At 42.8% G+C, this 14,100-nt stretch overlaps 1 protein-coding gene across 4 annotated transcripts; it reads left to right on the top strand.

Moving 5' to 3' along the window:
* The first annotated feature begins 1,501 nt into the window (after positions 1 to 1,501).
* On the top strand, positions 1,502 to 13,674 carry nt5c3a (5'-nucleotidase, cytosolic IIIA). 4 transcript variants are annotated; one of them, XM_079163931.1, is made up of 8 exons: positions 1,502 to 1,676; positions 9,696 to 9,794; positions 10,141 to 10,210; positions 10,597 to 10,729; positions 10,835 to 10,924; positions 11,215 to 11,377; positions 11,488 to 11,688; positions 12,124 to 13,674. In XM_079163931.1, the coding sequence occupies exons 1-8, from the start codon at positions 1,539 to 1,541 to the stop codon at positions 12,223 to 12,225; spliced, it is 996 nt and encodes a 331-aa protein (XP_079020057.1). In that variant the 5' UTR covers positions 1,502 to 1,538; the 3' UTR covers positions 12,226 to 13,674. The 4 variants fall into 4 exon arrangements, with proteins under 4 accessions (XP_079020057.1, XP_079020058.1, XP_079020060.1 ...); XM_079163932.1 differs by lacking the exon at positions 1,502 to 1,676 and adding an exon at positions 6,919 to 7,043; XM_079163934.1 differs by lacking the exon at positions 1,502 to 1,676 and adding an exon at positions 6,961 to 7,028.
* Positions 13,675 to 14,100: the final 426 nt, after the last annotated feature.

The raw sequence follows: 14,100 nt of genomic DNA on the forward strand, positions 1-14,100 counted from the left end.
CATGTGTTGAATGTCGGGCACTGACACCAAACCCTGACGTTTACTGTTGATATTATAGTTTTCTGCGATCACACACAATGCTGTTTCTGTGCAAACATTTGCACCTGCTGTTAAATCCCTCTTGGTGTGATGGAGACCCAAAAAAAAAGAGGGGTTAGTTAAGTACCCGACTGGTAAATATACAAAATATACATCAACAAACATGACGTCAGTGGATCGTTTTATTCTCTCCTGTATTCATCCAGCATCTCTTTGTTGACATAATGAGCACGACTTTAAATCAATGTTTCTATAATTTGGAGGATTTCGCATCTTCGTCCTCCAGCCAGTGACGTCAGAGGCAAAGAACCAACTGACAGCAGCTGACAAAGATTGTCTATTGAAAGGATGCTTCACGCGGTAGTACAGCACAGTCTGCAGCAGAGGGTGTTATCCGTTCCACATATTACATCGCCTCCTGCATTTTAGCATTTTGTATTCATGTATCTGTGGGACAATCAAATATTCAGATGAGGTTGGCTGCTTAACAGCGTTGCATTCAAGTTCTAATTAATTATAAAACTTTTAATTTATTACTGTATGTACAAGTAAACTGCAAGCACAATACAGGCTTCATAACCACTTCAGTAATTAAATAAAAGTCTGCAAGAAAGGGTCATTCAGAAGTATAAAGAGAAAGTGCTGTTATTTGACTGCATTATTGATTTCATGTGTTGAAAACTAACCAAATAAAAGTACAAAAGTATATATTTTTTTGCAGACGATTTAAATAGCTACATAAGATATGAGTCTGTGTTATTCATCCACTGTGTTGATGTTTTCTGTAGATGACCCTCAATACTACAATGAACTTGTGTATTTTTAATGAATATTATTTATTTATTTTACTTATATTATTATTTTGGTATTTCCTGTACAAACGGAAGTACTTTATATTGAACTTTCCAGAGTAAAGGGGGGAATAATACGGGATTAGGGAAGACATCTGAAGCAGAGATTTAAAATACTTTGAATACACAAAAGTACCTCCTAGGTCAGAGATAACAAGGTGATTTTATCAAGTTTGCTAGCTTACCCGAACGGTATGATAGCTTATGTTCATAAATAACGTATAAATTAAGGTTAGCATTAACATTAGCTTAACGTCAGAAAATATTTTTATTGTTGTTAATTTTACAGTGATATAAGTATAAACACAATGTGTTAGCTATGGAAGCCCATTTCTGCCTTTTTTTTCTTTAATTTTTTTGTAAATAAAAACAATAAAAAAACAATAATAACTTTATTTATTTATTTATTATTTGTAGTGATTTTGTTATGTTTTTTTTGCTCGCGAAAATGGGCTTCCATATATGCCTTGTGGTGTGATACAAAAAAATGTCATCCTGCTAAAAACGTTGGTTGCGAAATATCAAACAGAGTGAACTGTTTCCGGTTCGTGAATAGCAGATCTTTGGCCACGTGTTTTTTGCGCCAGTAAGGAAGGCGCGTGAAGGCTGCTGGTTCGTTGGATAGTTTTTTTAACAGCGGACCGCATCATGGACAGGACAGCCGTGGTGAAGGTCGGAGCCGCGGCCAGCGCCAGCGTCTGTGCCCTGTTCGGCGGCGTGGTGCTGGCTCAGTACATCGTCGCCAAGAAGAAGCGAGCGGGGAAGAAAACTAGGATCATAGAGATGGTGAGTTACTAAATAACCCAAGACGCTCGCGCTGCGTCAAGTACGGACGGCGGATACGATAACAGGAAGTGGGTGGAGTTGTACCTTCAAAATAAAATGTGCGCTAACCGTTGACGGTTGAGAACGAGTCTTGGTTGAGAGCAGTTTTTAACAATTAGGATTTCTTTATAGTTTTCATTGCAGGCGTGACTAATTACACATCAATCTATCGGGTTATTGTGCGATGAAGTATGTGGAAATCTGCACTTTATATTTAAACAACATTATTAAACAATATTATTAGATATTCAGGAATCACCAGGATTTAAAAAAAAATAAGTAGTAGTAAGTCAGGCATTAAATACATTGGCATCACTAAAGTATTTCAATCCATGGGACACCTACAGGACCTGTTCTTTCTATTCTGAAAAACCACGTCCGGAAATCGCTTGTCAGTAGTGGACCCTGCACGATGCTCTGCGCAGGCGCGAATGTCCCCCTAAAACAGCAGCTGTGGGGTTTGTTTTTAGAGGTCACCACAGATAATTTCTTCTTTTTCTTGTTCAGACACCAGACCGCTCTGACAGCAGCTGAGCCTCCGCGTGAGGCTCGCTGCGGCTCTTTGCACGGTCCTGGGGATGAGGTTGCTGCTGTTTGGGTCAGCCTTGAGGTTATGCAAGCTGCAGCAGCACCTCTGTGCAGCTTCCTAACCTGTCCGACGGGAATCATCCAAACGTGCCAAAATAACTGCAGACAATCAGGGGGCCAAGGGTCATAATGTCAAGATGTATTTGACTCAAGTAGACAGACTTTGAAACATTTCTATACACATTCAGAATTATATCTTATTTGTTTTAATTTGTCTGTACGGACAGTAACATATGAATTATTATCTAACTTGTACATCTCATGTTTACAGAACATTGCTTTTCAGAATGTGTACAAGTTTATAAACTCTTGGAACGGATAACCATTTGCATTTTTCTCAAGAATTTTGATTATCATTTACAGTTTATAGATAATGTATTAAGTCTTTTATAAAGGCATTTATTTCATTTATATTTAACTTAAACACCATCCCTCGAATACCCACGTGAGGGATTTATGTAGTTCAACAAAAAACAAGTACATGTATTTATTTTCTCACAAAGTAGTTTCTAATATCTGTTATATGAAGCCGATGTGGAAGTATCTTAAAGCTGCATTCTCGCTAGTGTCCACCAGGGGACTCCTCTGGTTGTATAGAAGTCTATGAGAAAATGACTCTACTTCTCTCTTGATTTATTACCTCAGTAAACATTGTAAACTTGAGTTTATGGTCTCAATCTCTAGTTTCAAGTCGTCTTCAATACAGCATGATGTTCATTTAGTAAATGATGGTCCATTTAGAGTCAAACAGACCATAAAGCAGGGGATGCTTTAGGGCGGGGCTACACGGTGATTGAAAGGTTTGCTGCGGCTACCAGAGACGTATACGGCTTGTAGAAGATATTTAGAGTTTGTACTTTGCATGTGTTACAGGGCGTTTCTACATGCTGTACCTCTACTATAATCTATGATTCATCATGTCTCAAGTTATTCGGCCCCACCTTTACAGGTACACACTTGTGTCTACCCACACAGACACACACACAAGCCCGTTCACCTGAGAGGACTTCGCCCAAATTCAGCTGCCACTTTTCACATTTCGTCGTCTGCAGTAGAAACCGTTCATAGGATTTCAAGAAGACATTCGTCGTTTTGTTGATTGTAATTTCCCCGAGAGGCCAAATCAAAATACGGCTGATTTATTTTATTCACTTGCGTTGTGAGAAACCGAACCAGTGCATGAAAGAGAGCATTATTTGAGTCAAAGTCTCACGCAGCAGCAGCCGCCCTTTGTTTGCTCTGTTCTTTTGTAAAGTAGCAGGATTCACTCCGGCTACTGGATCGAGACCGTTGGCTTGTTTCCTGTCCCGACCTTCAGCGTGGAAACTTGTGACCGTCTGCTTTTGATGATGCAGAAGCACAAACATCCGCTCTGAGTCTAAAAAAACTCAGCCAGGCTTTTTTACAGGCACATTCCTCTACGGAGCGACTTCTAAAAACCCAGCTGTGTCATTTCAGAAAAACAAAGCACAATCTTTTCTTCATTCCTCGAATCTTTATTCCTCCGCAGAGACGTTGAAATGAATCACTAAAGATCTCCAGTTCTGGAGGTCCGAAGGAAGTCACTAAACTATGGTTATATTACTTTAAACTACAGGATGTTTCCTGATAATGAAACAGCTCATACTACCAGAGAAGTTAAAACGCACAAGTACTTCTACAGCACACAAGCGTTTGTGTTTTCATGCTTTGAGAGCTCATTGAACTTCTCCCCTCAATGTTTAAACCCGAAACATCTTACTCGCTAAACGTTAGACGTCACTTATCTTTACATTTATTTGAAAGACGCTTTTGTCCAAAGGAACTTCCATTTGTCTCCCTGTTGCGTGTACATCAGGAGCAACCTGGGCATCTTGCTCACGCGGAGCAGAGTCCACCGGGATCGACCCACCGACCCTGTGATCAATGGCTGACTTCATAAGGCCTGTGTTCAGCGCACCGTCTCTTGGAGGTCTTGAGGTCACGCTCGTCATGTGCAACACATTCTCACACTCAGACTACGAAGCTCGAGGTCACCCGCCGGGTCAGTTTCAGCTAGTTACGTGCAAGGTGTCTTTTCAAAATAAACTGCCATGTTCACAGGAAACGTACAGTTTCCACTCGTTAGACGCAAGGTGTCTTTTCAAAATAAACTTCCAAACGCAGGTTTACTTAGTTTTTAGGTTTACTTACGCACCAAATCTACTTGGGTTTCGGCAACAAACGCCCTTAGTTAGGCTTAGAAAATCGTTTGTTTGTTCCGCGAAATAACGAAGCATGTTGCGTAGTTTGGCGTCAGTAAAGTGTAGAAGTTACGAAACAAAACTACGGTCAAATGAAGTAACGTTGACTTGGTTTTACACGGGACACAAACGGCGGTCTCCTGGGTGAAAGTCCTGTGTTTGTTTGCAGTACTGCCCTGTGACAGTAAAGTCCAGATTGATGTAGCGAGCTTGGTAACGTCTGCTGGTGTTTCTTTACACAAAGAGTAGAACAAGTAGAAAAGATGTCGCTTTTTGTGAAATAATCTTTTGCTTGACGGACTCCTGCTGGCGGCGTGCGCACGTCCTTTACATCACAGTAACTGGGGGGGGAGTTCAAACCTTTTATTACCACCTGGCCTCTGTGAATGCTATGACTCATTATCGATGACTCGGCTCCTTCAAGTGTCTCAGAAAGCCATGACAGTGAGACCAGCATGCGCAAAAGCCAGCTGGTAGTAAAGTTGTCAATCACACCGTCCTGGCGAAATGCCTGCCGTTTAAAAAAAAAGGGGGTTCTTGCCGCGTTAGGTGAGGAAGAAACCTGCCTGAGTGTGTCTCACCGTGTTTACCTCTGGAGGGCAGAACAGAGCTACAGCTGATCTGCAAAGTCTGTGTTTTCGTTTGTAAGAAATGGATCTCCCTGATGTTTAATTTGTGGAAAAGAAGCGGAGACAATACGACCAAAAGAACATCCGAATATTTAGGGTTTGCTACATACAATACAGTATACAGTAGTCAATTTACAGATGTTTCCTTTACACATGAGAACGGTTCTACTGCTTTCACACAGAGTGACAATAACAGTGGTGTTACAGTTTAACATGCAGAAGGACAAAGACATTCATTGGGTTGATGTCAGAAGAAGGAATTTATTTTATTATTCTCCATTTTATTAAGTTGATCAGGGTCTGGCAATTATTCAGTTCACATGTGTTGACAAAAATCTCACGTTTAGTCCAATTTGCCCCACATTTCTCACAGCACAATATCTTGCATGAGAACATGCATGATGCTTTTGATTATAGGATTTAGTTTCTTTTGTCAGTCGTAGAAGGTGATAGGAACAGCAATGGAGAGTAGAAGGACCTCCAATAGGCTGTCTCCACGTATGAAAATGATTTGGATCCGCTCCTAAAATGTAAAGAGATTCTTCTTTGGTCCGCGCTACACCCTCCCACCAAGCTTCATGAGAATTGGGCCGGTGTTTTTTTCTGTAGTCCTGCTGACAGACAAACAAACAAACAAACAAACTGAAAACATCTCCCCCTTGGCGTTGGTAATGAGTCTGACCAGTGCTGTTTTTTTTTTAACTGGCCGTGCTGCTTTATCAGCAGCAACAGATGTCTGTCACCATGATGACCTACAGCAGGTCGGGGTGAGGGTGGGGGGCCACAGGAAGCTGGTGAAGGGCCCGTGTGGAGCATTAATAACACCGTGTTCAATAAAGAGGAATAAAGAGGCGTTCGGGTGCTTAAACGTGTCCCAATGAGAAGTTGTATTCGCATATATCTGTATGTGGCTGATATTATAAACCTGCGTCCCGTCTCGTGGACCAGCTGTCGTAGTAATTGTACTAGTAGTGGTCGCAGTAAGATCAGCACTATAAGTAGTAGTGAGAAGAAGAAGAAGCAAGTACTGTAGTCAAAATCAGACTGGAGGTCGGTGACGTTTCTCTACAGATACACGATCTACAAGCTTGATCTGTGTATTAATGATTAAAAACACACACACAGCATCGAGGGCCTGTGTGTCGGTCGAAAAACTCAAAATATATTACAAGGCCGATGTAATTATTTTTTTTTAAACTGAAACTGTGTATGAACACTGGATCTTAACTCATAACTAGTTTTTACAACCATGTCTCTGATAATGTTACATTGTAAACAACCAGTCGGTGTTTAAGCCGACAGGAGGAGAGCTAGTAACGTTACATAATGATGCGTTCAGGCTCTGTTCAGTGAAAGTTAGCATTGGGCAAAATAAGTACTTGGGCTACAAGATTTGAATGTAAAAGCTAATGTTGTTTATGTTTTCATACTGGATGCACGCTGACGCGTTGCTGTGTTCCACCAATCGGTGACTCAGAGGAGCTGCCGTCCTCCGGAGACGAGAACCCGAGACGACCTCATCCTCCGACGGCCTCGCATACCACGACTCCCAAACAACTAGGTCGCCGCTCTCCGATTACACTTCACCAAAATAACACTGGGCTCAGAGAGAGAGACTACGACCCTGTGAAACCACTTCTCCCTTGTCTTTGCATTTTTACATGTTAACATGTACCAGCACACCCAAACACCTGGAGTTTATAAAAACAAAAACAACGAGCGGGTGATCGCTCCGAGGCGTTAACACGAAAACCAGCGCGGGCACGAACCTGCGCGACTAAAGCGCCGTCAGCACAACAAAGCGTCAGTGGTGGTTGTTGCTGATCGTCTGCAGCTGTTGCACAAACTGCTGGGAGGATTATCAGTGCGGCGTCGTGAGTTTCATGCAGGTTTTGGATTTGTTTTACCTGAATGTAGCTTAGACCTCAGAGTAATGAGTATTATTAATGTCTCGTGCAGCTTCTGCACATCGATGTTACAATGTCTGCTGATCCGCTTTAAATTCGTCGCGTTCTTTTGCCGCCGATACTAATCATTGATGATGCGTACTGTTCTTTGATCATAGCAGCTGGTCTACGAGGATCCAGACTGCTTTTATTCACTAAAACTACACTTTACGAGATCACGTGTGAACACGTCATGATAACGTTATAATTTACCTTTCGGAAATGGTGTGTGTGTGTGTGTGTGTGTGTGTGTGTGTGTGTGTGTGTGTGTGTGTGTGTGTGTGTGTGTGTGTGTGTGTGTGTGTGTGTGTGTGTGTGTGTGTGTGTGTGTGTGTGTGTGTGTGTGTGTGTGTGTGTGTGTGTGTGTGTGTGTGTGTGTGTGTCCGACCATTGTTGGACCAAACAGCCTGACGATGAACCTTGACCCTCTGACCTTCCGTGCACGTCAAGCTATTTTGTGTGTGTGTGTGTGTTGACATGGGTCAGCTGAAATTGTCACTGTATTTGTGTGTGTGGAGACAAAAAGACATTAGAGGAAACAATAATGATTTATTGCTTTACTATTCAGTCCGTTCTTTAACAATCCATATTCTTATAAGAAATAGAATGCCTCTTTTTGTGTAAGTGAATAATTGAACCAGTCAACGTCGTAAAACAATATTCTAAATCTAACCTAAATAACTTCCTACATGAAATAAATAAGACTCATCAGGAGGGTCCTGAAAGCACCCGGCTCACACGGTAAACCAAGTGTATCATTTAGTGACCGTGTCACCAACATTGTGTCTTTTTTAAAACCCAGCTTTCAATAAACAATGTGTTATTGTTCAACCTTCTGTCTTTATTATTCTAAATGATGAATAATCGTGGTGTTTGAGCCTCTCTGTGTTGGGGGAGGGGTCGTGTTGGGCGACGCCCCCCCGACCGTTGCTGTAGATATAAAAACCCTCTGCAGTCACAGAAGCCTTTCCTCGCTCTCGTTTTAGCTGACGCAACAGACCCGCAGTAAGTTAGTGTGTGTGGGAATGTGTTAGTGTGTGTGTGTGTGTGTGTGTGTGTGTGTGTGTGTGTGCGAGTGGTTATAATTCAGACTGTAGATATTTTTGGTTTACAGTAACTGTAAAAAGAAAACACTGCGTGCGACAGAATCGTCCTGAATGTCGTCCTCTGATATTCGGCTGCTTTGACCTTTGACCTCAGTATTTGCTGCTCGTATTCATGAGATTGACCTCGACCCTCGAGCAGGTTACAACATTACAACAACCTGCTCTCTCTCTCTCTCTCCTCATCAATGTGTGCAGAATCTGTATTATATAAACAAGGCACAGGAATGTGATGCAGTATCACATTGAGTGTGTTGAGTTGGGCTGCAACTAACAATTCATTATTGATCGATGTGATGATTATTTTCTAGATTACTCTATTAATCGTTGTGTCTTTAAATGTCTTGTGTTGTCAGAAGTGTTCAGTTTAACGTCAACTAAAACAGAAGACCAGGAGTTCTGCATGAAAAAACTACATTTTCAGTCATTTTTGCACGAGAAATGATCCAAACGTTGTATTTAACTGTTGTTTGTGAAGCAGTAGTTCCTGTTTTCAGAATATTTAGTTTACTCCGAGAAACAGAAGGTTTGAGTTGCACTGCTGAGAAAACGCCCCGAAAACCTGCGTCATTTAAAAAGAGAACGTGTGTGTGTGTGTGTGTGTGTGTGTGTGTGTGTGTGTGTGTGTGTGTGTGTGTGTGTGTGTGTGTGTGTGTGTGTGTGTGTGTGTGTGTGTGAGCTTATTCAGCTTTCTGCTCTTGTTGCTCCTCCTGCAGCCCTCAACTGTCAGCGCTGTTGCATGAGAAAGAGCTTTTAAATATTCATAATTGTGTATATATATATATATATATATATATATATATATATATTACATACGTACGTACGTATTGCTAGGTACTAAAAGTCGCTCTTCAAAAAAAGAAATGCAGCAAAAGCAACTCGACGAGCTCTCCTGAATGTTCTCACCTGTTATCGGGCACTAAATCCCGGTCTGTGTTCTGGTAGATATTAGTGTCTGTATCGTGTCAAATCATTTTGCCTTAAGCTTCAGCAAATGACATTTGCTAATCGGTCGTGTTGGTCTTTGTCGACTAAGATTTCATTTGTCGATTAGTAGTTTTTTCTGTTTTAATGCTGAATGACTTACGAGCACTTCTCTGCCAAACACGAGATTTAAAAATGGTGCCTTTTGTGGAGAAAGAGATTTTACAGGTCTGTCGATTACATCAACTCATCGATTAGTGTGGTAGTCGACATCCCTACTTATCTTGCACCAAAAAAATTAAAATATAGAAATCCTGCAGTCGAGTAATGAGATTCCAAACATCAGCTGTGTCAGCCCCCCGTGAGCGTGGTGTGTAACCTAGAATTAACGACATCAGTGTCTCATGTTGTCAGTTCTTACCTCCCAAACACACTTAACCTCAATCCAAACCTCTTCATTACCGGAGCCCGAGCCACAGATGACTTTCAGGAATCTCTTAAAGCGGAAGCATCTGGTTTCCTCCCTCCTTTCTTAACAACCTCTCCTCCTCTCCTCTCCCCCGTCCAGATGCCTCAGTTCGAGAAGTCGACGGTCCACATGAGGGACCCCGAGAGGGTGGAGCAGATCATCTGTGGCCTCATCAAAGGAGGCGCTTCCAAACTACAGGTAGGACACCCACAAGTCCTGTCGTGGTGAACCGGCGCCACCCGGTGGTGCTGAAGCTCCCAAGTCTTTAGCAACTGGGAAACCACTTTGAATGGATTCAGTCCTTTTCAGGCTGCTCTTGTTTATTATCTGGAACATGCACTCGCTTCCTGTGTTTACACGTCGAGATGCAACAGAAAATGAAAGTCCAGCATCCACGTTTGTGTGGTGTTTTTGGGTCTCTCGCTCCGTTCTGTTTCCCCACATTGAGGTCCTTTTTTTGTTTCTTCCCGTGTCTGTTTGTGTCCTGATTCACGAACTCCTCCGGGTTGTGGTAAACGATATGTTTTCTTTGTCTCCGTTGCAGATCATCACAGACTTCGACATGACGCTAAGCAAGTTCGCCGTCAACGGCAAACGCTGTCCGACGTGCCACAGTAAGTGCGACCAGAGAATGGGACGTTTATGAGGCCTGTGTCGCTCGGGACTAGTGTTACCTGAGGTAACCTTGTCATTTGTAATCAATTCGGAGGTCGTTACGCAGAGCCTCAACATCATATTAGGGGTATGAGTTAAAATAGAGACTTCACTTATGTCGTTCGATTGCCCCGCAGGAAACGCAAACAAAGGGAGTGGTTTCTAAATCGCACGACGTCGCCTGGTAATGCTAATCCCGTCATAAATGGCTTCATAGTCACCTGTCGTGTGTATTTTTCTGACCACACCTTTTTTGAATCTTGATTTTTTAAAAAGTCCCTATTTCAATGTGGTTTTCTTGCTCGTTTGAAACCTGTATTCTAACGTTGTCATCTTCTTTGTGCAGACATCATCGATAACTGCACGCTGGTGACGGAGGAGTGCAGGACGAAGCTGCTGCAGCTGAAGAACAAATATTATCCCATCGAGGTCGACCCTCATCTCACCATGGAGGAGAAATACCCGTTCATGGTGGAGTGGTAAGAAAAATAAAGAAGTAATTCTGCTCACGACCAGCGGCGCACTCTCTGCTTTCCACATGGTTTCACACCGAAACACGCGTTTGTTTGTTTGTTTGTTTGCAGGTATTTCAAGTCCCACACGTTACTGGTGGAGCAGCGGTTAGAGAAAGACAAGCTGGCCGAGGTGGTGAGAGAGTCTGACGCTGCCCTCAGGTGCGTGTTCCTCAACGCTTTCCTGGTCTGCAGTTTACTGTTGCATTGTGGGTATTTAGCTGACGGTGATGTAAACGGCACCAGAAAAAACCTGAAAAGTGTCATAAACATTTGTTTGAAACAGTTTGTTTTCTGCTATAATCCAGAATCCAGTGGGAGAATCAGTGTGACGTTAATACGTCAACCCTGCAGCACTTCTATAAATGTGTATATTATACGGTTGATTGTGCAGACCATATCCAGAATAACGGATGCCCCTCACTGACGTGTCCCTTTGGGCTTGCTTTCAGGGAGGGATATGAGCAGTTCTTTGACCGCCTGCAGCAGCACAACGTGCCCGTCTTCATCTTCTCCGCTGGCCTAGGCGACGTCCTGGAGGAAATCATCCGCCAGGCCGGAGTCTACCACCCCAACGTCAAGGTCGTTTCCAACTTCATGGACTTCGACGAAAACGTGAGTCGTCCACCGTTCTCCTTCTTTCTGCTTGTGTTCGAGTCCGACCTCGCGGGTGAAGAACCACTAATGTCTGATCAACCTTGTCGGATCTGCTCCTCTTCTCACAGGGCGTCCTGAAGGGTTTCAAAGGCGAGCTGATCCACGTGTACAACAAGCACGACGGCGCCCTGCGGAACACGGAGTACTTCAAGCAGGTGAAGGAGTACTGCAACATCATCCTCATGGGCGACTCGCTGGGAGACCTCAGCATGGCCGACGGCGCGCCCAACGTGGAGAACATCCTCAAGATCGGCTTCCTCAACGACAAGGTACGCATGAACAAGGATCCTCACAACAAACAACACAGAAAAATGTCTTTTGCTGAATCTTCACTCGAAGGCATCGTAATGTAACTCAATGCAACCTCCGTTAACGTTGGCTGTTATCTTATTTAGCCAAGCGTGACATTGCTGCCCACCGGCTGCTAAAGGCTAACGCTAACTAGCGCTCTTCCTGCCGATTTCAACACAGATTTGTTGTTAGCAATGTAGCGTTACCAAGGGACAAGTAGGATCCAGGTTTGTAGTACTAGTTTGCACATGTGCAGTAGCGATAGTTGTCCCTGTTTAGCGTAAATGAGCTGATGGATGATGTGATAGCGTGATATCAGATTGGTGCACAGACTCGACGATAGCTGATGTGTTTTCTGGTTCTGGTGTCGGGAAGAATGCTTTCTGAGAGTTTCCTCCTGTCTCACTCCGCAGGTGGAAGAGCGGCTCGACAAATATCTGGACTCTTACGACATCGTCCTGGTGAAGGACGAGACTCTGGAAGTGCCCAACGCCATCCTCCAGAAGGTTCTATAACTCCACCCGCAGCCTTGGGCCCGTCAGACTTCTAACACCGACCTAAACCTTCGTCGCCGGTCCAAACCCCCCCCCCCCCCCGCCCTCCGCTTTCTCTGGATCAACCTTCCGACTCCGTTCCCCCAACTTCACCCTTTAAAAAGCCTTTTTGCAAAAGACGCTCTACATCTCCTGAATGAACCGTTTTAAACGTCCACACAGCACTCTGGTGTGTTTTGTCCGTTTTTGAATTGTTTTCTGATGTTCTCGCTCAGTCGTTTTATGAAAATAAAGAATAACCAAAAGTGAGATGAAGCCCCAAACACACACACACCAACTCTCCCTCCATCTTTTATAATTTGCACATTATTGTTACAATTGTTGGACTATTTTTGATATGGTAATAATTGTACGCAGTGTTCTCTTAGAGCTGTTCCGGCATGTCGGACGTAAAACATGCATCTGCAAATGCTACGCTAGAGCTTGTGGAATTAATTGAGTACATAAAGGACCTTGGAAAATGTAATGACAGCAACAATATAATGACCACAGACACAGTATTTGTTGTAAGGGGGGGGGGAGAATTCAGATTGTCAACATAAAACTTAGAAGAGGTGAGGAAACGCACTTTAAATTCTCGTGTACGGCGTAAATCAGCCGGCACGTTAACCTAATTTGTGGCGGTCATCTTGATTTTTAGGGTGCAGGAACACAATCTTGCACTGAGGAGCCATGTTTATACGTTAAGCTTTATTTAAACTCTAATGTTCTCAACTGGCGTCATATCAACACGGAAGAAGCAGCTCTTCACTCTTGAAACATTCATAGCATTTTTAATTTGTAAACTTCTGCCGGTGCAACAATGGAGAGTTCTCCGTGGTCAAAGGGGGTATTAAGTAACTCTGGACATGTTAAAACAGTCAAAACCCCCTCGAACCAAAGGAAGAGGTGCCGCAAAATAACGAGATTACGATATATCTGGAAGTGTATATATGTATGGTTTGCCTGTGGCTCCTTAAAACCCGGCATGAGACCTATTTAATTTAATCGACTTCTCATTCTGTGGTTAAAATGTGAGCTCTACCTCTGAACATATTCATCCAAGTTTGTTTTTGGGGAGGCTCAAAGTAAATGTGTCACCGTCTCCCTTCGGTCTGTTGTGTTCTCTTTGTGTTTTAAATGTGCTGCTATCACCTGCATGTTGCCTTTTATTAAGTTTATGATAAAGAAGCAGGAATGATTAAAATATCTCTCTATATATATATATATATATATAGTATATTAATGAAAAGGGGAATAATGTCATGCTGTATATGTGGCCGTTATATATGGAAATGTATATTGTTTTATTGCATTTTGGAGGGATCTCCATAAGCATAGACGGGTGTGTTGTATTTTTATAAGCAGTTTGCTTTCTCTCTTTTTCTTTGATGGTGTGATTTGAAAATACAATAAAATGTCATTTTGTGAGCCGTGACTCCAAAATCTGGACAAAAAGAAACTCAAAATATGCAATTTAGAATTCTCTAAAATACTCTGCAGGACTGATTAATGTTAAAATTGTAACACACACACACACACACACACACACGTGCGCATGAGTTGATATGTCAGCTGACTCGTGTTTGTTCCAGCTCCACCTGTCCACACACCTGCTCAGCTTCAGCTCCTGATTGGCTGCTAAACAATAGGAACAATAATTGTAACACACTGGAACCTTCCACAATAACTATGAACACAAACGCAGCGTGTTTATTCTCATTAACACGCCTCCATTGTTGTGCACACCAAAGAGCAAAGCTGCATGCTGTTTACAGCTTCAAGCTGTGGTTTCTACGTGATCTTCATGGTTACAGGTGTTTTCACAGGTTTCTCATGTTTCTTTAGTTTGTAATG

Source organism: Pholis gunnellus, assembly GCF_910591455.1.
Source record: "Pholis gunnellus genome assembly, chromosome: 8".
NCBI classification, from domain to species: Eukaryota; Metazoa; Chordata; class Actinopteri; order Perciformes; family Pholidae; genus Pholis; species Pholis gunnellus.